Consider the following 25,007-nt stretch of genomic DNA (forward strand, 5'->3'; position numbering starts at 1 on the left):
TTTGATCCCTTATTATTTGCATATTTTGATGATTGACTATTTATTTATAAACATTCCCCCCCACACCTTACCCAGTGCTTTCCTATGACTCTTTTTGATGCCTAAGGAAGTTAGAATTAAATATCAGAAAATATTAGTGGTGTTCTTGTAAATTAAGGATGTATAGGCAGGCAAACTTGATGACACGGGCAGGAAATGGTGTCTGCTCTGTTTGTAAGCAGATTCCGATTAGAAATACCAGCAGCCCACTTAGGGTGGAAATTTATTGACTTTGTTGTACCTGATAAACATTTTAAATGCTGGTTTTTCTAATAGATGAACAGAGAAAACATTTTTCTGATCACTGTTTCCCTTCACCCCCTAGGTACCACTGAGAGAAAACATGAAATTAAAAAGATACCTCCTGAAAGACCAGAAACGCTTCCTAACAGAACAGAAGAAAAAGGTATGAAATCAATTCTTCACTGGCACTTCTAGAAGAGCAAGAGACAAAGCTGTGTGTCACAGGGCTAATCTGAATTACCTACAGGATTTGCTTTTTTCATGGAATATGTTGATTATGGTTTTGTTTTGATTGCTTTTAAGTATCCCATTTCTAAGTAACTAGGAGAGAGGATTGTAAAGCTCTTCTTCTGGTGAGACTCTCTCAACAAATGAAAACCAGCCAGCCCAGCCCCCTCACACATTGGTGCTCTTCCATCCTGATCTTTCTACCATCACTGCCCTCCCTGCACCAGTGGCTCCTGAAGTCAGGATGCTGACTCTGAGTTACTTGAGGGCCTGGATGTATCTGCTGCAGTTTCTCTCCTGCCCTCTGCCAGGCCTGCTATCCTGAAGTGCTCACTAACTGGATGGGTGGATGTGACTTAGAGAAATTCCCATCCAGACCAATGGAGGTTCTTGTCCTCAGTCACTGCTGGGCCTTTGACCCTGTCTGCTGTGTTACAGACACATGTCCTTATTAGAGAATATTGGGAGGACATGGCAAAACAGTAGCTCGGTGCCTGCAGCCTCCTGAAGGAGGGCACCAATGGCATTTTCACGGAAGTAGCCCAGTACATCTTACCCAGTCAGTTTTGTGAATGTCTTTAACTCCTGCCATTCTGAGTGTCTCCCTCAAAGAAATCTGCATACTGCCCAAAGACTTGTTTTATTAGGTGTCTAAGATTTGATTGATCACATGTTTTATGGCAAAAATGCTACGTAGTTATTATGAACCAGAGGCAGAGAAAATTCCATTTTAAAAAGCAGTTATTTGTAAGTCACAAGAGAAATGCTGAATTAATGAATGTCATTATTGGGAGGTGCTTCTGGGTGGCCTCATGAAATTTGATTGTGAAATTTAATATTTTATATCAGCCTGCCAAAAGTTTCACCAGTATTGAGAGCTCTTAGGAAGTTATGCCTTTCTTTCCCAGTGAACCATTAGGACTTGAGTTGTGGCTTCTCATTGTGAAGTCCAGGTCTGTGTCACGTCAGTGAAAAACTAGCCATTGAGTCTATACCATTCGAACAGCTCTTTGGCAAAGGGAGTGTTGTTACATAACCAAACACTGCCCCTTGGCCAGCTTCTCGCTAATTGCCAGGCTGTGACGAGGACCCTCCCTGTTCCTTACTGATACATGGCCTCAGCTGATATGGGAACAGCTGTGCTAGTTGGATGGCCAGGTGGCCACACACTTCTTGTTCCTCCCTTCCCATAATTCCTTGTTCTCTGCCACAGAGGGATTGGGAAAGCAGAAGCCCTGGTCATAAACAACATAGAAGCCAGGGAACCAGCCCTACCGCGAGACTTGGCCTCCCCGATAGCTGGGCACAAACCCCCTCTCAGATCCTTTCCAGGCCGCTGGAGCTCCTCTCCCTCCCAAGCTCTTTCTCCTCTGGTCCCCATGTGCCAGTAACTGAGCCCCCAGCACTCCCGGATGGAGCATGTCCCCTTCCGAAATACCATATGGATGAGCACCGTGACATCTCTATACCTGATGGGTTTTCTACAGCTCTGCCAGTGGCCTGGGCACCCAAACAACATGAGTTTATGTTTGCACATAAAATGTATCAAGAGCTCCAGCTTACAAGTGAACATAGGATCCTGCCAGCGGGTGACTCTCTGAAACTACATCTTTATATATATAAAAAAAAAGTGGACATGCACAGTTTACACATGCATAGCAAGAGTGAAGCGGGGGGGCCGGGGGGCGGTGGAAGGAGGGCTTCGCGTCAAAATAAGGGGGTTGTAATTGTATGGGGAATATAAAAAATAAAATTTAAATAAAATGAAAAAAATATTAATCTACTTTAAAAAAAAAAAAAAGAGAGTGAAGCGGTCACTAAACGCTGCCCAATGTGGCCACCAGGTGTGGCTTTGACTTCACTCTAATAGCTCTGACCCTGAAAGCTCTCGGAAATCCAATACCTGGGAGGTCCCAATTTACCTTTCATCTTTCACCGTGCGTGCGCAGAAGGGACCCGGAACTCCTCATAGTTCCCTGAAACGCTCCCCTTCGCTTGGCTCCTGGCCCTTTATACAGGCCGACCTGAGAGGCATGAGGCCTCTTCCCTCCTCATACCCAGCAGGATGTGTGGCTCCTTTAAGGCCCACCAGCCACTTTCTGCACCCCGGCTGTGTGCCAGGTGCCATGCAGGGTCTAGGGAGATGACCAGATGTGGGCCCTGCGCTCGGGCACTGGCAGACCAGTGGAGCTTGTCTATAAAGGGCTGCGCATCAAGGCTCAGGTGAGGAAGTAAGTCTGCCCTTTGAGGGAAGATCCACGGGTAAGCAGGGAATGTGACTGTCGATTTCAGCCAGACCACTGTCTAGGATGGGTCGGAGTTTGCCAGGGTAGGCAGTGGTCAGAAAGGCCCTTCAGGCAGAGGCAAACAGCAGGCTGCAGCCTGTAGGCCTTTTCAAGCTGGCTGAGGAGAAATGAGTCTGTGCCTTGCAGCTTCACCTTGAGAGTGATGTCAGTGTTTTTTTTTTTTTTTTTTTTTTTTTTTTAAGCAGGAAACAAACATTCTGCACCTAGGTACTGTCACTTACACTAGCTCTGTCTGTCTTCTTTGTGCTTTTCTGAACAATGACTTAAAGAAAGACCAGAGAGAGAGCCAAAGTTGGACTTACAGAAGCCTTCTGTTCCTGCCATACCACCAAAAAAGCCACGGCCACCCAAGACCAATTCTCTCAGCAGACCGGGCGCACTGCCCCCAAGGAGGCCCGAACGACCAGTGGGTCCCCTGACTCATACCAGGTACTGCTCCCCTCTGGGTGTGGGCATGGGGCGGCCATGGGACACAGGAGAGGCGTCTGGCGTGCGGCCAGCTGAGAGAGGCGCAGAGCTGCCCTCCTGCAAAGCTCCCTAGAGACTCGACCACTTCTGCCCTTGCTCTTGTCCTTGGGCAGAAGTGGGCACGAGGCTGGGAGGTGCAGTGTGGGTTTTAGGGCTAGCATGGGGACCAGGTACCCAGCATCTAGGCCCTTCTTTAGAACAAGGCCGGCTGCCCTTCAGACTGGAAATGTGGGTGCCTGTCTACTTCATCCCCTGGATGTCCTGCGGGCAGCTCTATCCCCTGACCCTCTCTCTGCCCCCTGGGGCCTCCTTCTAGACCTTCAGGCTCCCTCTGCCCTTGGCTGCATAGTTCTTTTATGGAACCTAGGACCTGGCAAGGCAAATGCTGCTCTCGTGTACATTCTCTGAACTGTGAGACCCTGTGAGGCAAGGGAGACATTTTCTCCAGCACGTGTTCCATACGCCTGGCAAAACTCCAGTCTGTTCAGTGGCTGGCTGGGCAAATGTGTCAGTCATGTGAAATCTGAGTTGGGCATTGTGCCTTCCCAACCTGAGATGCCCGGCAAAGAGCAAGAACTGTTGAGTTCTCTTCACACGTTCATTGCTAGAACATTCCGCCATTAGTACATATTGTTCTAATACACCAGAGCAAGTCAGTTACCTGGAGGTCTTTACCTGTCCCGGTCAACAGACAGTCACTCACCAGATCTTCGTTCTTTCAAACTAAGTTTGCATGATGTGGGTACTCAGGTGTGTGCAAGCCCATTGGGACAGCTACTGGCTCACCTGGGTCATTCATTTGGCATTTCCAAAGTCCAAACAACTGCGTCCATCTTACCCCCCACCCCCGGGAAACTAATGGGACCCTGTTGCTGTTGAGTTGATTGGGCCTGTACATGTCATGCCCTCTTCTGCTGACTGATACGTGGAATTTGCACCTGCACACACCACGGCTGTGTGAGTAGCACAGTCAGCCCAGAGCTAGCATTTCAGAAGGTGGTGCAACCCTCAGTGCCTCTTGAAAGAATATCGACAGTGGCAACAGGGAGAACTTGTCGCTTCGTGGTGGGTGAAGGAGGAACAGAACCAGTCTGCCTCATTCTGCTAGTCTTGCAGGGACATTTCGATTAAGTCAATAACCATTTCCAGAATATTCCTGCTGCTTTTGCTAATGATCTGATTCAAAGAAAAGTGCAATTCTGATGGCATCTTTGCTTGGATGCTTGCTCCCAACCTTCTCATTTGGATAGGTGTGGGCTTTGAGAGCGGTGGATTAGACTGCTAGCAAGGGAGAGGCTTGTCAGCACTGCTGACCTTCTGGGCTCACAGAGGCCATTTCCCTCTTGCCTCTGCTTAGCTCTTCTCTGTCTCCTGCTCTCCTAACATCCAGTTGTCCATGAGAAGTACGGGCCACTGAGGACAGTGCCTGAGGGGATCTTGTACAGTAATCAGTGGGAAATGTCACTCTTTTTTCACACTGTGTGTGGCTTCTGAGCTGCCAGGGAGGAGAGAGGCAGCCCCAGCCTCTTACTCTCCGTGAGGCACCAGTTTGCAGAAAGCAGCCTCAGGTTTCCTTTGTCCCACTCCTGGGCAGTGGCAGACTTGGGGAAGGCTGGGAACCATTTGGGGGCCTGTACCCACTTTGGCCACTTACTCTGCCACTTGAAGGGAGGACAGTGCTTGCTCTAACTCGGTGGCTCTCAAACGTGGACATGCATCAGTCAGAATCACTGGAAGAACCTGTTCAAACAGATGGCTGCGCCCTAGTCCCACAGTTGCTGACTCTGTAGGTCTGGGCCTGGGAATTTGCATTTCTAACATGCTCACAGGCAATGCCGATGCTGCTGGCCCACGTGCACACTCTGCGAACTTCTGGTCTAGCTTCTCCCAGGTTCTTGACAGTGCTCTCCCCTTTCTTCTCTGGCCACACAGTGGATGCACCTGTTAAATGCTTATGCACCTCTTCTCTCACCTACCTGTTAATGCCCCCAAACTTCAGAGCCTAGATTGCATGCCCCTCTTCTGGAAGCCTTCCATTATCTCCCATAACCACTTTCTCCTCCAAATGCCTGACACTGTTTAGCCTAGTGTGGGGCCCCATGCGGAGCCACTTGGGATGCTCACACCCCCGGACTCCTTTACCAGATTTAAAGCAGATCAGGAGTGTGTTTTGTCATCTCCACATGCTTTGCAGGGTTGAGCATATGGTAGTGGCTCATTTAACACACTTGTTGAAAGCCATGGTTCCTAAAAAGAGGGGGGATTTGCCAAGCTTGCTTTTTGTTCACTTTTGCCTCTCCTTCGTCCTTCCCAGCCTCTGTGCAAGCTCTGTAGCATGTGTGTCTTCTGTCCTAAGTCAGCTGGCATGCCACGAATCTCAGCATAAGACCACTTATGAAAATCAAAGAAAGGCTTGTTTTTTCTCATGCCATTCATGGTTTTTGCTAAGCAGTTGCTGTGGATAACCAACCCATAAATTGGCTTATGGATTTGTTTTGCCAAATTAGCTGAAGTAGGAATGTTGACTTCATTCAGTTTAGCATCTGTGGTCCTCTGCAAAAGGGTAGTCTATACTGTGTGTGCCCAAATTGTCACTAGGCTTTACCTGACCAGCCAGAGAGCTGGCCGGAGGGGTGGATGGACAGTTAAACAAATGGACACGCAGCTGTTGCTTGCCGTTCTTGTTCAGAACCACGCATTGCCGCGCCATCTGCCTCTCACCAACCAGAAAGCTCACTGCCGAATGTGCCTTCTGGAAGAGATTGATTTCTTACTATTTAACCAGAAATGAGCATCTCTTAGAAATAAAGGAATACATAGTTTAGGAAGAGGGGAGTCATTTTTATATATGTTCACTTAACCAAAATGGACTTCGGGTCCGCTGTGTGCAAGGCATGGTTGCGGATCTAGTGGTGGTGGGGCTCAAACCGTGAGTCAAAATTTTCAGGAATCACCTCTAGAGGAACTAGAACGACAGAGTGCAGCTTTGTATTCAGTCTAAGCAAGCAGAAAGTACGTGATTAACTTACTTAACCAATGGTAAGAATGTTCTTACAATTTCTAGAAAGTAAGTTAAGATGGAATTTTAACAAGCAAGAAAGACTTTTCCCCACAAAATTTAATGCCAGCTTTGATTTAAAGTTGAGTGATAAGAGATGCTCTTAGGCCAGAAGTACCTCCTATGTATAAAGTCTGCGCCGTGGGGATGCCCTGGCTTTTATTTCCCAGTGGGCGAAGGTAGGGTCCCCTCATCTCGTGCCACCCACTGCATAACTGATGGTTGTGAAGCAAAGAGCATTCCGTGTCTCCATTTTCACACTTGAGAAAATGGAGGCTCAAAAGTATGAGCCTACTGACTTGTTTTGATATTTGATCATAAACAAATTTCAAATGATCAGCTATGGCTAAACATGTGTGTATGTGTGTGTGTGCACGCGTGCATTCACACACACAAGAATATGTGATGCTACATATCCCATAATGTTTATTCAGAAATAGGGGTTCAGAAACCTCTGTGAGAAGAAGGTCTGGAAACTTGGGAGAAGGATCCACGAGATAAAGAAAAATGCAAAGAAATGCTGGTGAGAAGCTAACTGCCCTGGGCTCTAGCATTTGCATGCAGTGGAAGTCATTGAGCCAGAGGCCTAGGGGCAGAGCAGGTGTGTGCCCTCAAAAGAAAATAAACCTCCCCATTGGCGCAGCGGTTGAACGCTGGGTTGTGAAGCTGTCCGCAGCCTCTGCAGCACCGGTTCGATCCCCGGCCAGCGGGTGAGGATCCCACATAGCGCGCAGACCTCTCCTGCTGCCCGCTGCTCCCCTCAGCAGTGTATTTCATTAGTCTGTCTGTTCTGTTCCCCGCTCTGTCTCTGGTGAATTCTCTCACCCTCCCGCGCTTCTGACTGTACCCAGTGTTTACATACATACATACATACATACATACATACATACATAAATCTTTAAAAAAAAAAAAGAAACTTAAAAAAAAAAAAAAAAAATAAACCCAGGAGGGAAAGCAGTAGAAGCAGGCTGGCTAGACCAGAACACGTTTGTTAATTCTCTCAAACAGACACCCCAACTTACAATAATTTTTCTTTTTCTTGCCAAAAAGTGAAGAAGCTGTAGCAGGACCTTTATTCTCAGTCCACATTCTCAGGATGGAGGGGTGACTGGCAGGTTGGGGCTAGGAGGGGTGGTTGAGTCATGTGGGGAGAGGAAGGTGGGTGGAATGGAGGTGAAAGGAAAAGGCGGTGGTGAGGTGAGCAAGGACGGGGTAGCAGTAGTCGATGAGCAGAAGTACAGCAGGTGATCGTCAAGGAGAGGTCGAGCCCCAGCTTCAGAGATGGAGGAAGCCTGAGGTGAGCATATCCACACAGGGAGGAGCCTCCATTGTGGGTGACCGAAAATGAATAAAGGTCCCAAGAACTGAAGTGACCAAGGGAGGGGGGCATCACTGGGCATGGATCACCCACATGCCTGTAATAGCCTCAGCATGATGGCAGGACCTGAATGGGTTGAGGCAGATGTTCTAGAAGAATCTCCTCCCTGAAGGATGTCAGTGTGTTTTGGGAGTTGACGTCAGTCAGTGAAAGGAAAGGTTTAGTAGGGTGGTGGCAGGCTGTTCGGTGAGAAGGTCCCGTGGTGAGGGAGTTGGTGATCATGGCCCAAGCATCCCAGAGGGCATGTCCCTTGGCTCTAGAGGTGGAAGCAGGTATCAGAGGAGACATCTCAGAAGATGGGCAGTTGGGTCTTAGCCACCAGGCTGAGCACAAGAGTCTCAGTGACTTCTCAGACCTGTGCTACTTGGCGTAGCCTGTTGCTCTACTCATTAAACACACCTTTCCTGTGAAGGGCAGGAGGCTGTGCTGAGAGAATTGGAGCACAGGATCCTTGTAATCAAGATGGAACCCTGGGTTTCAGAGAAACACTGAGATAAGTGACTGTTGAACTCTAAGACATTTTAGCTTGAGGCAAAGATTAAATAAATACTGCCATGCCACACAGTCACTAAGTGCTTAGGGATGGGCAAATCTCTCTCCAGAGACCAACTTACCCATGAGGAAGTTCATCTTTCTTCAGATTTCCACAAGCTTTCTGCCTGCTCCAGCCCCTAGGGCTACAGCTTAGCAGGAAATCAGCTTCCTGGCCCCCTGATTGACATGTGAGTATCTGGCCCTCCTGCCCACCTGAAGAAAGCTTTTTTTAAAAAAAAAAAAAGACCTGTTTGTTCTTACTAGATATAAATTAATTAATCAACCAAAAAAAAAAAAAAAGAAACAGGTAGAGTACTTGCCAGTGCCCCTCAGTCCCTAAGTGCACAGAGAAAGCGTGTGCTTGTGGTCAGGCTGTCATTTTGAGTTTGGAGTTGTTTCTCTCTCTCTCTCTCTCTCTCTCTCTCGCTCTCTCACTCACTCTAACTTTAGAAGGACAGGTTTGTTAGGAAAAGGAGAGAGAAGAGACGCCCTCATAGACACAGGCGGGTAGAGCTGCTGCTGCAGCTTTGCAAAGGGGTTTGTGAAGAGAAACGGCTGCACCAACATAGGCAGGCAGAAGGGCTCGGGAACTCTGTTTCTTTGCAAAGATTCTTAGAGATGGCTTGTGTGCTTTATGTTTCCCCTCTTTTCTCCAAGTTAGTACCAGGATATGTCTCTGGAGAATGCAGAAGCGGAGTCTTGGCTAGAAATGACAGGGGTGGGTGTCACGGCCTACGTGGTGGTGACGTGCATGGCATGGAGACAACTGCAGGGAAATCGATATTCATAGTGTGGAGGAAGGTCTGGGGGCCGTTGGAAAGGGTCGGTGGAGTGTGATGTCATGGAAGCTGGAGGCGGGGAGTGGGGAGCAACTCCTGATCCCTGCTTTTCACATTTAAGTAGGCACTGGAGTCACCTGGGAGGGGGGACTTGTTGAAACATAGAACACTGCTCCCCCCACAGTGCTCCCCCCGTGTTTCTGATGCAGTAAATCTGGGTTAAGGGCTGAGAATGTGCAGCTCCCAGGGCTGCTGGCCACACTGTGAGGACCACCGCCATGGCCAGCGCCAGGGAGCCTGAAGGGCACCCTTGGTCTTTGGTCACTGGGTGGCCCTTGGTGGTCCCAGCCAAGCAGTTTCTGTACCGTGACTGGGGGCAAGAGACAGACTTGGGGTGAGTTAAGGAGAGTGGGCAGGCAGCCAAGCATGTGTAGACTTTATCTTGTCAGAAACTTGGCATGGTCAGTGGGTGCTGGGTACGGATTGGGTGATGAGAGAGGAGTGTGTGAGTGTGTGTGTGGTGGTGTTGTTCCTTCTTTTCGGATCTGCATTGGTGCCTACACTTGGCCGGGCCCTCTTCTAGGTAGCGGTTAACTGTGGTAACCAGGTCATACTTAGTTCCTGCCCACCCATGGCACCGGGCTGCACCCCCACCTCTCTACTTATTTACCCTGGAGGTGCCTGCCTCCCTGAGGCAGTTTCCACCTCTGCCTGCCTTGCCCAGGTGTGCAGATAAAGAACATGAGGCCCTCAGCCCATCCATGCTGGATTTGCCACCTCAGCGTATCCACATTTCCTCAGTGGATGACCACGATGGGAGGGGGGTACCCACATGGAGGCCAGCAGGTCATCCTTTGTAGCCCAAGGGAGTGCAGAAACATGGACACCCTTGGTGCATCGGGAGGTCTCCAAGGAGTGGAAACTGGAGCAGCCTCTCCTGGAAACAGTGAGGGGCCAGGGAACATCAGGGCTGAGGAGGCCGTAGGATTTACAGAGCACGGGAGAAGACGCTTGGTCACGTTGTAGGGATGTCTGCTGACCTCATTTCATTTGTATTTATCGCCTTGTCTCTTGACCTTTTTCCACCCACACTTAGAAGGAATTTGACTCACTGCAGCCGGAACCAACAGTAGAGATGGAATTTACCCTCAGCCCAGACTGGGCCACATTGGTTTTCCTGCCAGTGATGTCCAGACTCAGGCAAGGGTCAGTGCAAATTCACCTCACGCGAGCCCGGCACTATTTGGTTCTTAGGCAGTGCTTGTTCCACTGGCTATTTGAATACTTCACCCCCAAGCGGCACCCCACAAACTTTTGTCGCTTGCCCAGTGATGAGATCCCACTGCTCCAGGCACTGAGATTTAGGCTCAACTTCTTGAAATCCCCTAACCGCTCTGTAGGTGCGCGCCTGAGGCCTGCGCGTGTCATCGTCCTCTTGCTGGAGGGGGTGGCAGGCCGTGGCGGGCCCTGCATGGCTTGTGGAGGGAGGCCAGTTCCACACATTTGCAGAGTCTGCACAAAGAACAGGAATTTGGAGGGGAATGGAGTGGGCAATGTCCCATCACCTTCCACCGTGTCTTCACCAACTATATTTAGACACGCCTGTTTGTGCTCATCCAAACAAGGACATGGTGCGGAGGGAGCGCTGCCAGGAAAACCACTCTGCTTCCTGCCTTCCGGCCTCACTCGAGCAGGCCCCTATTTAAATGGGAAGTTTTCAGGCAAAAGCGTCTCTTATTCCTGGGACATTTTTGGCCACTGGATAGGTATGTAAGGATGCAACAGATGTCAACAGGGCCTTTGGATCTGCACTTCTGCGGAAGGAGAGGGAGGCGCCTGCGCTCTCACTGATGAGCACAGGAAACGGCTTACTGGTGCTGCAGCCTTGTCCTTTCCTGGTAGAAGGCGCCTACCCCTGGGTAACTCCACTCCAGCACAGAAAGCTTCTGAAGGCTTCCAGGCTGGCACCTTCACACATGGGAGGGTCCCTGCTGTAGTTGTTTGAAAGAGAAAGAAAATCTCTTGACACATAAGCATGTGCACGTGGATGCTCATTTTGATGACTGCCATCCCAAGTGCAGTGAGCAAAGATAGGACTGCACATCAGGAAACTTCCATCCGGTTTCAGCTCTGCCACAATGAACTGCAGGACCTTGGACACATGACTCCTACCCTTGGGACGTAGCTCCCTGGTCCATAATAAATGGGGCTGGAACTGGGTCTTCCGTGCCCAGTTTTAGTAGCCTGAGACCAAAACCGAGATGCTGTAAGCAGGCAGCCAGGAAAGCAGGAAAGAGCGCTCCCGGCCCAGCCCACACCCTCGGTTTGCGGGCACATAGGGACAACAGAACTGTAGGCCGTGATTGGTGTTTTGGTTTTTTTTAATTGAGGTACCATTGGTTGACAATATTGTATACGATTTAGGGGTGTGTGTTATCGTACACCTGCCACCTAAGCACCTGTAGAGGACATGGTGTTTTTACATTAGAAGGTGTGATAAGACAAGGTTGCCATGACTCGGATATGGCACCAGCCCTGTGCCCACTGGGTGAGGGTTGGATCAAGAAGATATGGTGTAGCCATGCAATGGGATAACTATCCAGGGCAGGGAAAGAGCAAATGTGGCCATTTTCAGCAAAGTGGAAGGAACTGGAGGAGGTTATCCAAAGATGAAGCAAGCCAGAAAGATAAAGACAAATATTGGACGATTTCATGTATATGGGAGTAGTATAAGGAAACACAGGTGAGCTGATAAAGCAAAATAATTGTAAACCATGGGACACTGATAACTGAGGTTTCTGAGGCCAAGGGGGCATAAGAGGTGGGGGCGGGGGCAGGGGAAGGAAGGCAGGGTACCTCAAGTCCTTTCTCTAGGGTCTTCGCTTTTGACATCTGCCATGTGAGTTGACAACTGCCTGGTGGGTTGAAATCTAGAGAAAAATAGAGGACTTGCCTTGTGCACCCCAGTGATAGCCCGAGCACAGGGGACAATTGGGACTTTTCTAATTCTTTTCCTTTCCTTCCCAGAGTTTTTAAACACCTCCCCACCCCACCCCACCCTGTAACCATTTTAACTCAGTTACAGCCCAAACATTTACATTATAGTAATATATGCTTCTGGGCGTGGGGGGACAGGAGAACTGCCAAAAAAAACCATCATCTGAATTGGGGCCTTTTGTTGACAGGAGTCAGTGGGTTTTCCCCTCATCCCCACTCACTTCCAGAAGGTTTGTGGGGTTTGGGGGGATGCCGCAGCGGGGATGTTATCGCTGCTGTTAATTTATTTACTTGCTTGCTTGCCTTGGCTTCCTGTGCACTTCAACACCTTCTCCTGGCCACATGTCTTGGCTTAACTGTCCCAACTTGGGCTAAATTGGGCCATGCCCCTGGCCGAGCTCATTCCCCAGGGGTGCATATGGTGCATCTTCCCAGTCCCCCCCACCCCCCACCCCCATGCATGCTCCGCCTTGCCTCAGTTCTGAGTGGGTAGAGCAGGCCCCTCTGGGGGGCTCGGGTTGTGATTTCCGTTTATTAGTAGTGCTTTTTAACTTGGGGTGCAAAAGCAAATTACCCAGCTGGCAGTGAGCCTCTGTGTCAGGCTTCCTGGCATCCTTGATGACTCACCGTCCCTGTGACCTGGAGGCCGAGAGAAACAGCTTTGAGAAATGAGCAGGAACCTGGGCTGTGGAGTCAGAGTTGGACGGTTCAAATCCAGACCCTGACGCTCTGTTTTTTGACCTTTTGTCAGCAAATGATTGAATCCCATAGAGCCTCTGTTTTCTGATCTATGTAATGAAAATAAAGGCACTCTAGGTGGGCTTCTCCAGGAAGCAGATCCAGAGCAGGGTTGAGTACGCAAGATATGAGTTAGGGTTTGGTGCCCATAGCAGGGAAAAGGAGGCAGCAGTGGGCAGAGGGAAACGTCAAGTCGTGACACTGGCTCACTAAAGCTTTGGACCTTTTATACTGTGGGGGTGTGGCTTGCCCTGGAAAGGGTGTCCCTAGGTGAAGGAGCTTCTCTCTCTCTTTTTTTTTAAGATTTATTTATTTATGCATACAAGAGCTGGGGTACAGGCCAGATGCAGGGGGTAAGAGGATTCACCAGAGACAGAGTAGGGAGCACAACAGACGGGAGCTTCTCTTTACCTCAGGTGGTTCCTGGAGAGGCTGATACCCCTCCCAGCAGTGGGGGGCAGGCCCAAGCCCTTCACCATAGGGAGCGCTAGATAGATAGCTGTGTGTCCACCATGCAGAGTAGATACCTTGGGGGGTGAGCGGAGGGGACTGTAACAATTGAATGATTGAATGGTGTATGAAAGGGGCTGATCCCAGTGCCCTGCACGGGGTCGGTGGTGGGGGTGGGAGGCAGGTAGTCAATGGCGGCTGTTGATATTGGTTCTGTGGGCTCTTAGGTTCTACTTACACCTGCTGGCTGACCTTGAACCTGTCATTCCCTTCTCTGTGGTTTTAGTTCCCTGTCCAGTAAAAAAAGGAGACTGCTAACTGCAAGGTGCCTATCCAAGCCATGTGTTCTAAGTTTCCATAATTAAAACTTTGGAGAAAAATACAGTAACATTGTTTTGATGTACAAATCAGAAATGAGTAAGGGCAGCCTTGTTCTGATATCTCTGGCAATGTGGTGATGTGCCTGCTTGATTTTATTTTTTCCTTTTATTTGACAGCTGTGGACATTGCAACTCACCATACAGAAATACTTGCAGGAGTTAGTAAATTACAAAAGGATGGGTTTTCTCCTCTTTTGTTGAATTCAGTATATTCTTTTTGCCAAAATAGTATTGGGCAGATCAGAGAACAGGGGCCGTCGAAGGCACCCGTCTCATTGGGTGTCAGCAGCTCTGAACACAGGCTCTGGAGAATTTCAGAAATTCTGGTATTTTTGAGAACCGAAATTCATTAGCTTTGTTGTAAGAGTCTATAAATACAGTGAAAGGCATTTACAAATAGACATTGTAAAACGCTTCTACACCCACAGTCTGAACACTGTCAAAACACCAGCTGCAGCTTCCCTACTCGGAAGGATCAGAACCTTTTTTAAGCTACACCTACTGTGTTTTCAAAATCGGATTGCTACTGGCCCTGCAGAGAAGATAATTTCAGCTGAAAGCTTGTGTCTGCTTCTTGGCATGAGGGATCAGGGCTCTATTGGATAGATGGGAGATCCCATTCTCCTTCCTGTGGGAAAGGAAGCTAGTGCTTCAGAATCTGGGGAGGGGTCACTTAGGGATGGTTGCTTCCTATTTATACTTCCAAGTGGTCCCTTGAAACCTGGACTCCTCTGTCTCGGACTCCTAATTCCATGCACCCCGACTTGTTCCCTGTAGGTACCTGCAGTTGGGGAGATTCTTTTTTTTTTTAAATATTGATTTATTCATGCATACAAGAACCAGGGTACAGGCCAGATGTGTGGGAGGGTGAGAGGATTCACCAGAGACAGAGCGGGGAACAGAACAGGCAGACTGACTGAAATACACTGCTGAGGGGAGCAGCGGGCGAGACAGGAGAGGTCTGCCGCGCCATGTGGGTAGTTCCCCGGCAGGCTGGGATCGAACCCGCGCTACAGAGGCTGTAAATTGCTTTACAGCCCTGTGCTCAACCACCTGCGCCACCAGGGAGGCCCTGGGGAGATTCCTAATGGAGAGTTTCAGTCTCACTTTTCACCTTGACGATGCTGTTGGGGAGAATGGGGAGAGAACAGGAACTGCCTGAATTGTAAGAGTCCCTGTTACTGAAAGTGAACTTTAAAAAAAAGGGGGGGGGGTACTTTCAAAGGAAGGGAAAATTCTCCTATAGTCTTATCTCAGAGACAACTGCCATTACCCATGTGTTTGGTGCTTTCTTCCCTATCTTTTTCCTACGTATAGTTTGGTTGGGTTTTCATCGAGTTTACCTAGGCGTGATCTTGCTGAGTGTCATATAACTTTATGTCCTTGGAGAAAAATCGCATTTATGCACAAATCCACAAAACCCATTTGGGTATTTCCCACTGTTTCTTTAGCATAAGCTCCCAGAACAGGTCCCAAACAGACGAATGTTTCCCATGTCATTAATGTAGACCCTATTTTTAAAAATGACTCCTTTTTACCCTGCACCACTCCACAAAAGCTGAGAGGTAAACTTCAAACACGCATGTAAAGAATGAAGTCAAGAGTGGCAGTAAGGGGGAAGCGAGGGGAGAAAGATAATGTTCGAGAGGAGAGGAGCACAGCCATGTGCGGTCGTGTTCACTACAGACTCACGTTTGACTCGAAGCTTCCAGCTGTCAAAGAGGGAAATGGCAGCGCCAAGATTGTTACCAAAATGCACAAATCAACCCCGTGTTCAGGTGCCTCACTGCTACATAACACTCCTCTCCGCAACGCCCGCCGGGTTGCTCCCTGGCTGCCCACCGAGGTGTCACCTTGGCAAAAAATAAAAAAGCCTAGTGGAATTAACTGGACTTTCATTGCCTGCGTGACCACTGTCCCCGGGCAGAACATGTGTTCTCCTAGGTTTTGCTTCTTGGTGTGTTCCTGAAAGAACAGGACTGTCTGGCTGACTTGAGGTCTGTCTGTCTGTTTGGAGGATGACAGCAGCAAATCACTCAGGCTCCGTAAATGCCAAATAATAATATCAAGGGGCCCCAAGAACTTTCAAAAGTTAACATATTTTTACTAATAATGCTACATTTCCAGAACATTTTATTCAGAAGGTTAACATTCAAATTTGTGGGTGCTGGGGCTCTGCCAGTAAAATGTTCTGAAATAAATTTCCTCAATCTCATGGCTGCTGTTGGCCTGAATCTTGCCAGGCGAGACCTAAGCTTTGGTAATGGGGATAGAGAGGGAATCTTTGGCAGCCTGAGCCTGGGGGGTGGCGGGGGGAGGTCCCCGCAGCCTCAGAAGGTTGTGGTGAGGGGGGAAATAAAGGCCGTGCTGTGAAGTTCTAGCTGCTTTCCCCTTCCCGTGTGCGTAGTTCATGTTCTCCTGAAACTTTTATTTCAACCGAGCTCTTAAAAAGCCCCAAGGTGCGGTGCTGAATGCTGCCGCCCCTCCCTTGCTGAGTGAGGAACTTGGGAGTCTGCTCCGTCAAATGCCTCCCCCCTCCTGCTTCTAGATCTTCCGGGTCTCCTGCACCCGCTGCCCCTCTGTCCCCCATTACTGCCAGGACAAAGTGAAGCAGCAGTGCTCAACCCGGCTCAGCCTAACCTTCACCCATCTTCCTCTTCTCACAACTCTGGGGACGTCAGGCTTTAGCCCTGGGCCCCTGGGCACGCTGGGCACTGTCGCCTGACTCGAGTCCTTGCTCAGTCGTGCCTCTTCCTGATGCATCCTTGCTCCTCCAACGCGCGCCCCCGCTCCCGGCGTCAGAGGCCCTGCACCGGTCCTTTCTCCCGTGGGGCTTTGACAAGTCTGTATCTTATGCTGAGCCAGGTGGGCCTGTGGTGTCTCTGTGCCTTTCCCCCATTTAGCCCACAAGCCCCTCTAGGGTAAGGACCGTAGCTCTGGCCCCCTCGATACCCCCAGCATAGTCACGCTTTGACAAGTGCTCCTGGAGCGTCAGGCTGTGGTCACCACTGGGAGCCATGAGGTGGACTGTCTCTGGTGCTTTCCTGGAAGCAACCACTCAGCTCTTCCCTCTTGGTTCCTGGGCAGGGATCTTTTCCTATTTCACTACCATCAAGCCCTTAGATCATCTAAGGACTTGGCCCCCAAAAGGGCCCACAGAGCTGCCCTTTTGGAAGAACCTTCTTCTCGTGCATGAGTGGGCTGTTCTGCTCATCATCCTGGAGGCCTGTTCCCATCCCAAAGTGCTGCCCCGAGCCCAGATATACAGAGAAGTCAGTCACGTCCTGATGGGCTCGGGGGCACCCACCCAAGAACCATCTCATTTTACTGGCCTGTACCCTAGTGCCAGCTTCGGGCCTGCCAGATCTCAACTCGACACCTTGTGCCTGTCAACAGCTTGGCCGGTGCCTCAGCCCCATGCCAGCAAACCTTTTTTTCAAGGTTAAAAGTAGCCGACCTTTGACAAGCAGCATTGGCTAAATCCCTCATTCCTTAAAAGGAAAGCACCCAGTTATCATTTGCTGGCGCTTCCTGGGCCATGGGGCGGGAGCAGGCCCTCCACTGCACCCTGTGTACCAGCAGGAGGTTTGTGGCTAAAGGGGCATTGCTGAACAATCATTATTAAAATAGCCATCTTTGAAAATGTGTGCCGGAGACGGGGACATCTGGCCCGCTGACCGGTTTTCACCAAGGCCCATGTGGTTGGATAGCTCGTTGGCTCGCTCGCAGGCAACAGTGTCACCTGCCCCGCCCCCCATGTCCAGCATACTCCTTAACGTGTGTACAGCAAGAAAGCTGACAAAATTGCAAGGACGCACACCAATTATTAAACACCTGGACTTGTGTTTTTAATGTAGGGGTGACGGCCCAAAGATTGACTTGGCGGGCAGCTCCATGTCAGGCATCCTGGACAAGGATCTCTCCGACCGCAGCAATGACATCGGTGAGTAAGGACGTTTTTGACTCTCTTGCAAAATTTTTAAAGAACTGCAGAGCCGGGCTTGGCCCTTTGAGCTGCCTGATGAGAGCTAACACAGCCATTTAAATTCAAAGCTGATAGCCCTCGGTGGGTTTTACGTGTTGCCGTTTCATAAACGAGGGAGGGGATGGTGGTTTCCACAATACATAGATTTTCACTCTCTCTGGCCTTAGTAGAAATTCCTTGCAAGGTCCAGTGAAAAGAAACGATGAATAAACCTTTTTCATAATTGAAGACATTCGCGCATAGGATCATATTTTCCAGTGATTTATATATTTAGGGTAAAAAGGTGAAAGGGTGAAAACGCAGAATGGCAGCGTCTGGTGTGGACACAGCACTCAGTCTTTTAACTTTGAGTTTAACATGAGCTTTGGTGTGGTGATTGCTGCTTAGCTCAGAACATGAGTGAGTTTTCCCAAGGTCAAGATACCCCTATGTGATCAGTACGTGGGGAGCTGCGGTCTCTGTATAAACAAGTTAGAGAGGGTCATTTTTGGAATGTGGGTGGGTGGGTGTGAGGTCACGTGTGTGCTGGTGGAGGCCACTAGTCATCTGACTCGGGTGACAACCCTTTTATGAAGTTTGGATTCTGGGGCTACATTTTTTCAGCTTTACATCTTTTACTGGTACCTGTCAACAGTCACATGTTGATAGTCTCTCACAGTCTACACAATAGAGGTGGCCACACTTTGGAATTTACCTTTTTTATTTTGAAATGATTGTAGATTCACATGCAGTTATGAGAAATAATGCAGAGAGATCTGGGTACCCTTTACCCAGTTTACTCCAGTGAAACTACAGTGCAAGGTCACACCCGGGATATTGCTATGGATACAGTCTACCAGGCTCCCCAGTTTTCTTAGTACTGCCACCACAGTCAAGATACACAACATTCCATCACCACTAGGATCCCTCCCATTGCTCCTTTATAACCACTCCCACCTCCTCCCTTCCTCTGCCCCTTCCCTAGTCTCTGGGTCCCACTGTCAGGGATGGATTTGACTTGGAATATTTCTGGCATTGTTTGCTTTGGCCCACTTAGAAGCAAGTGTCTGGCAGTTGGCAGGCTTCACAGGAGACACCAGAACTCCTAACATGAATGTTCTTGTCACCTGGCTTACTTCTCTCTTTGAGTGCTATTTTCTTCAGAACCTGCTAATAGAGTTGCATCTTGGCAATTACTGACCTGCAGTCACTGGTCTGAACTTGTGAAGGCCTGGGGGCAGGTTCTGTTGTCATCATAAACACCAAAAGTACTTGTCCTGTTTCCAGTAACTGTTTTACCATCCTCAGTCAGCCTTTGAGAAGCTCAGTCAGGAAATATAGCCGAGAATTCCGTCAACTTGGACTGATGCAAGAATAATAGAAGTTCTGGTCTCCTGTAGCTTTTGATCTGGTGGAAGGACAGGGAAGAGCAGAGCAGCGTGGCTGGGATGAGCAAGAATAACCAGAATGAACCTAATTAATTTCTGGTTCTACCCCTGTTCTACCCCAGCACTGGATGGCAAATGTCAGGGAAAGAAGGGATCTCCCACACAGATGGGAGGCAGTCTCCCACCGCCAGTGCTCCTTGAAGAGCCTTGGCCTTTGAATTTGTTTTCTTTGGGTCTGGAGATAACTAAAGTAGCTATCACCCATGTTCAACTTGATAAGCTAGGTTGAAAGTGTTAGGGGCATTGATGGAGGGGGGTTAGTCTCTGGAAGCTTTTCATACTGTGGAAAGTAAGCACTGGTTGTATGTATTTCAGAGTCCAGAAAGATTTGCCAAGGGGACATTAATTGCAGAAAACTATAATTCCTTAAGCTGAAAATTTAATGCATGTATTATTGGCAATGCAAGAAATAATGGCTGGCGGCCTTGTAACCTACCACTAAATACTTGATACTGCTGGAGAGCAAGGCTGAATGGATGCCAAGGCTCTCACGCTCATGCCCTGCCTTCCAAGGACTTTGGGTCTGCTTGGGTCCCTAAGATAGCTAATAAAAAGTGAGGTAACCTGACAATCTGTGAATGATGACTGAGTGGTAAGAAGAAGAGTTGGGGGGTACTCCTTGGCACCCAGGATATTAGGGCAGGCTCCACAAAGGGGGGCAGACTTGTCTGCATCTTGAAGTTGGATAAACTTAGCTCAAGTTGAAGGTAAGCAGGGAAATCACATGGGGAGCACTCCAAACTTAGCCCGGATCAGCAACTGAGGGTTTGTGCAGTCGTGGAGGGGTGCTGACCTGGACTTGGCTCACTTTGAGGGGCATGGGTGCGTAGTTTATGCGTTAGGCAGTGCAAGCCATTGATGGTTGACACTGAGGTGACATGATCAAGTCTGCAACTTCAGATAATAACTGAGGAGCTTTGTGGGACCAATCAAATGAAGGCAAGCAGATGTCAAAGAGTCAGGTTATTTGACAGTTCAGGTGAGAGGGAGCCGGAATTAAGCTGCCCACCAAAGATGCCAGAGCAACGATGTAAGAGAATATTGCTAGACCTCAGGTAACATTGATTTGGGAACAGGGAGGAGGAGAGATGATTTGTTAGGTGTGAGGTTAGAGTTGGGTGGCGGGGGTTGGGGTGGGGGAAGAAATGGCTTGAATAGAAATATACGTGTCTGGGGAAAGAACTGGTTGGGAGGGGGGGACATGTTTGCTCTGATATTTGGTTGGCCATTCCTGTGTGATTGTCAGTGCTGAATGAAGGCTGAAGGTGGAGCAGAAGCTGGAGAGATGGGCAGGCATTGCAGGTGGCTATGAGGACCTTCCCTGGGGTGAGAGAGGAAGACAGTTGGGCTGGCAGCAGGGCTAAAATCTACAGACCTAAATCTGAATGGTGACGTTGCAGTTTCCTGCTGGGTGATGTCCCATAACTTACACAGACTCTCTGAGCTTCAGCATCTTTATCCTTAAAGAATATGAACATGTCTACCAGCTTGGTCGCCTTGTCTTCCAGAATTGTGTCAAATCACTTGTTAGGCTGCAGCAAGATTGAGATGCTGCCGATAAATGGGTTTGCTTAGAAGTATGTGATCGTTGAGTCAGGAAGATCAAGTCCTTACCATGAGAATAGAGAACAAAGAAGAAAGAGCTGAAGAAGCAAACCCTGCTCAAAGTGCTTGCACAAGGGAACAGGGACTCCTTTAGCAGGGGGGCCCGAGACGGGGAGGATTTAAGCAAAAGTCTTTAGACCCAAATGCAGAAATGGTCTTTCAAGAAGAATAGGACATTGTAGAGGGCCTGCTTTCTTCAGGTATCTCTGCTTTTGTACTATTTGCTCACCACTTTGAATAAAAGAGGAAATTATTTGTCCTAGAATATTAGCGATTCAGACAATTGCGGCTGTCCAGATGTAGGCCGCCATGAAGAACAGAATACAGCCCTGAAAGCCATTAGAAATCATCAGTGTGAGCTATAAATAAATCTGAGCTTCCTCTTAATAATGCTGTAATTTCAAATTATTATAATATGAAATTAGAGAACATGGCTTTTTGAGATCTCGTGTGGGTAGCTGCCAGCATCTGTTAGCTTGCAATAATTTAGAATGAAATCAGTTGGTCCAAAACTAAGTTGTTGATGTCAGTTTGAGAGAGTGTTTGTATCAAACTATGCAGCCATATTTCAAGTAGCGTAATAGAAAACATGGGCAAGCTCCAACGCAGGCCTGCGCATGAATAGAGATGAAAATCAAATCGTCCAGTTTCCTCTTACTGAGGGAAGCGTCTCTGTTCTGATTGAATGGGAGATCATAGGCCGTGAAGGCAAGCGCCACAACATTTACTGTTATGATGCCATATATCATTTCCCTCCGCGTGGTGGGACTTACTGTGACAGTTCAATACTCTGCAGATTTTCCCATTCCTTTCCCACTACTGCACAGAGCAGCGGGCCTCCAGGCAGGAAGCAGCCCTGGAACTATGCCATCCAGTTGCACTAATTGACTTTGGAAAAACCCTGCTCATTCCTCCTCAGGTGCTTGCCTCCTCTGTTTTGACCGTTCGTCCTCCATTCTCTCTGAATCGCATTACGTTTCCCATTTCCACTACTTTTGGGGGACATCACCCCCCTCTTCACTTGAAGAAGCTGAGGGCTGCTGCTCCATCCTGCCACCTGCCCCACAGAGCCACCCTTGACCTTGGAGTCAGTTTGGGGCCCAAGGCTGCAAGCTTTAAATGCCTCCAGGCCTGTGGTTCATTTGGACCAGGAAATGTAAAAGCATTTCCCTGTGCCCTGCGAATGCTACCAAGGGGAATCAATTTGCGGAGCTGGAAGGGTTCCAAAACTGGATTGCAGTCATGGTTGTAAACACTGTGAATTTACTAAAAACTATTGAATTGTACTCTTAAAATGGGTGAACTTTATGACTTATAAATTAGACGTCAGTATAGCTGTCTTTTTTTTTTTAAAGAGCTAATTTAAATTTTCCTGACATCCATTTTGAGGCTTCCATGTCAAAGAAGATAATACACACCATTCATTTACAAGTATGCAGTTAAAAGTGCACCTTTGCACCACCTTATAAAATAGTTGTGTTTATTTAGACTAATAACCACTGTATTGGTGTTTCTGCCTTGTCTGTAAACCAGTTTGTATTAGATATATTGAGAAAGTTCCCTTCAAGCTTGTAGAGGGATCATTTTCTAGTACAAATAAGTTCCTGAAAGGTGTTTAAAAAAAAAAAGTGTATTTTATACAGTTTTCTTAAATTGAGGCCCACCTGGACATTGATAAGTATGATTACAACTGCAGTAATAGAATAATCACCAGAGTTTGAAAGTGTTTGAAAGGCTTAGGAGTGTGCTCTAAGAGTATTTGGGGGTAGAAAATACCTTTTTAATCTTTGATTTCTCCTTGAGGTGCAGTTGCCATAGGGGCTCCTGAGGAGAGCAGCTGTGTGTGTGTGCGCGCGCGTCTGGGAGTTACACGCGCTCCTCCGTGCAGTGCCCGGCACACTCTCCTGCTCTTCCCCTCCCTCCACCACTGTCCTGAAGATCCAGTGGCGAATTGATAGCAGTGCGGGCGAGCAAAGGGAAAGGAAGAAGGAACTAATAGCGACTGGGTCCCTACTAGATATTTTCTAGATTTTGTGCATTTCTCTTCATCACCAGCCCTGTGAGGGAAGTGTCAGGGTTCTTGTTTTCATGGGGGAGAAGCAAGGAGTAAAGACATCCAGGTAACTTGGGCAAGTTTCATTGGCTGGAGTCTAGCAATGTTGGCTTTGAACCCGGCTTTCCCGACCCATAGCCCGAACTTGCCAGTGCTGGAAGGTGGTTTACATGAGTGGTTTTCAGCTGCTCTCCCCAGGAGACATTTGGTGATATCTAGAGAGATGTTGTCACAGAAGGGGGCCAGGGGGTGGGGCTGCTACAGCATCCAGTGGGTGGAGGCCAAGGATGCTGCTGAACCTCCCACGAGGTACGGGACAGCCCCTGATAACAGACCCATCTGGCCCCAAGTGGAACCAGCGCCGGAGCTGGGAACGCACTGTCACTGCCAAGAACCTCCCGGTGAATCGGACGGCTGGGCTGAAGACAGTGTCCCCTCAAGTGCAGCCTCTTGGTCCTGGAGAGGACCAGCTAATTTTCTGAGAATCTGTATAAAACATAGTTTGAAAAGGGTTTCAGAGCTTTCGGAACCTGTGACTTCGTATTCAAGAAAAGCAAATGTATTTGAAGTAATTAACTTGAACATGGACAAGAGAAGATGCCTGGGTCTCTGACAGCCCCTCCACAGGCTGTGGCCAGTTACTTGCCCTCAAAACAATGACACGACTTGAGCCTGATTTTCACGCAGAAAGAGTGTTACACTTAGAATTAGGTACTCTCCCCCAGATTGAAAATCACAGTTTAAATGGGAATTAAATATAAGGACACCAAATCTCTATAAACAAATTATGACATCCTTGACTTATTTTGAAATTTCTACTTTTTGCTGTAAGAAATCATTTCTTGGAGTTTCTTGGACAGTTTGGGGGAAGACTTAGATCCCTGGCTTTGGGTTGTTAGTTTTTCTGTCCTCAGTTCTTTTATATATTAATTTGCCCCTTTTGGAGCAAGACAGTTATTGGTCTTTGCAGCGCTTCAAGTCATTGAGTGATTTCTCTGTTTAACAGGACAACATATACCGGGTGCTGTGCCTGCCTTGGAGAATGTCACGAGTGACATTTAGATTATTCCAGATAGAGCATATGTGTGAAGGAGCCTCAAATATGATGACAAGAAGCAAAAAGAAATTGTGCTGAGGGTCAAACACAGTCTAGCAAGAAAGTGAAACAGATTCAGCTTCTGAGTGGTGGGGCCTGAGCCAGTCTGTCTCTTAGTATGTCTGCTTTCCTCCCCACGCTGCAGGACACTCAGCCTTAGCTCCAGTTCATTCAGAAGAGGTTCTGTGCCCGGTCCTCTCCCTGCAGTGCCCCCGCCCTGGTTCCCAACCTCTGCCTAAGAAGCGTAGGGCTCACAGCCTAGGTTTGTGCTGATAAACAAGGTCAAGTTGGCAACCAGCACTGGTTTCAAAATCATCTCATAGTCCTATAGGAGAAGGGCTGATGTCAAGGTCTTGTCCTCAGTACTTCTGAGAGTCTGACCCCAGATATAAACTGAGGGTGACTACTGATAGGCCTTCACAGTTAGAAATGTCCGTCCACACCTAGGTGTCACCTCTGCCTGCTCAGCCCCCACTCAGGACAGTCCATCACATTGTCTGGGCTCATGCTTATTTTTGATGGGTCCCACGAACTTCTTTTATCCCATCACATCCAATAAGCACAAAAGCAATGAACCTTCAAAGTGCCAGTAGGAAGTCTCATGAATACGATAGACATAGAAGGAGATTAAACAAATCAAAGTGGGGAGATGATGACAGATGTTGCACAATCTAATGGGACCCATGTATCTGGTGGTGTGAATTATTCTAAAACACAGACTGATGGGGCCGTTGTGCCTGAGCCACCTGCAGCGTCAGCCTGTGACATGGAAAAGCCACTGACAGGTGAGATGGGCGGAGGGACGCTTTGGCGTGTAACAAGCGTCATTTGGGCTGGGAGGGGGTAGCAGTGCCCACTAGCTGTGCGCTTGGGGTGACCCCAGAGGCTCACTGCATGCCGAGGGGGCGTGTCTTCCCCTGGGAGTTGCTTGCCGCCCTCTGTGGACAGGGCCTCCTCTTCTTCCTTCAGCCCAATGCCTTGAGTACCTGCCTTTTTGCAACATGCTGAGCCCATTTTCGGCTTTGAGAATACAAATGCGAAGGACCGCCCAGCAGGATGGAAGTAGTTTATACACAGCAAAGAGAAGCATAGAGCAACCTTTGTTATATCCGCAGCATGCTCAGCTCAGGCCTCTGAGCTGCAAATGAGTGTGGAAGCAAGAAGCGAACAGGTGACCTGCAGTTCTCAGGTTGCACATGGCATTTATTTGGCCTGCAGTGCCCGCCTCTGCCCTCTGGTTGAG

At 48.6% G+C, this 25,007-nt stretch overlaps 1 protein-coding gene across 5 annotated transcripts in view; it reads left to right on the plus strand.

The window, feature by feature from the left end:
* Positions 1-25,007, plus strand: part of SH3KBP1 (SH3 domain containing kinase binding protein 1) — a 316,536-nt gene that overhangs the window by 268,662 nt on the left and 22,867 nt on the right. For all 5 annotated transcript variants that reach the window (XM_037512632.2, XM_037512636.2, XM_054695818.1 and 2 more), the window contains 3 exons: positions 365-445; positions 3,086-3,245; positions 17,456-17,541. In XM_037512632.2, the coding sequence (XP_037368529.1) occupies positions 365-445; positions 3,086-3,245; positions 17,456-17,541 (327 nt within the window). The remainder of the gene's footprint in view (positions 1-364; positions 446-3,085; positions 3,246-17,455; positions 17,542-25,007) is intronic.

Source organism: Talpa occidentalis, unplaced genomic scaffold (genome assembly GCF_014898055.3).
Source record: "Talpa occidentalis isolate TD23 unplaced genomic scaffold, MPIMG_talOcc4v2.1 talOcc4.15, whole genome shotgun sequence".
Taxonomy (NCBI): domain Eukaryota; kingdom Metazoa; phylum Chordata; class Mammalia; order Eulipotyphla; family Talpidae; genus Talpa; species Talpa occidentalis.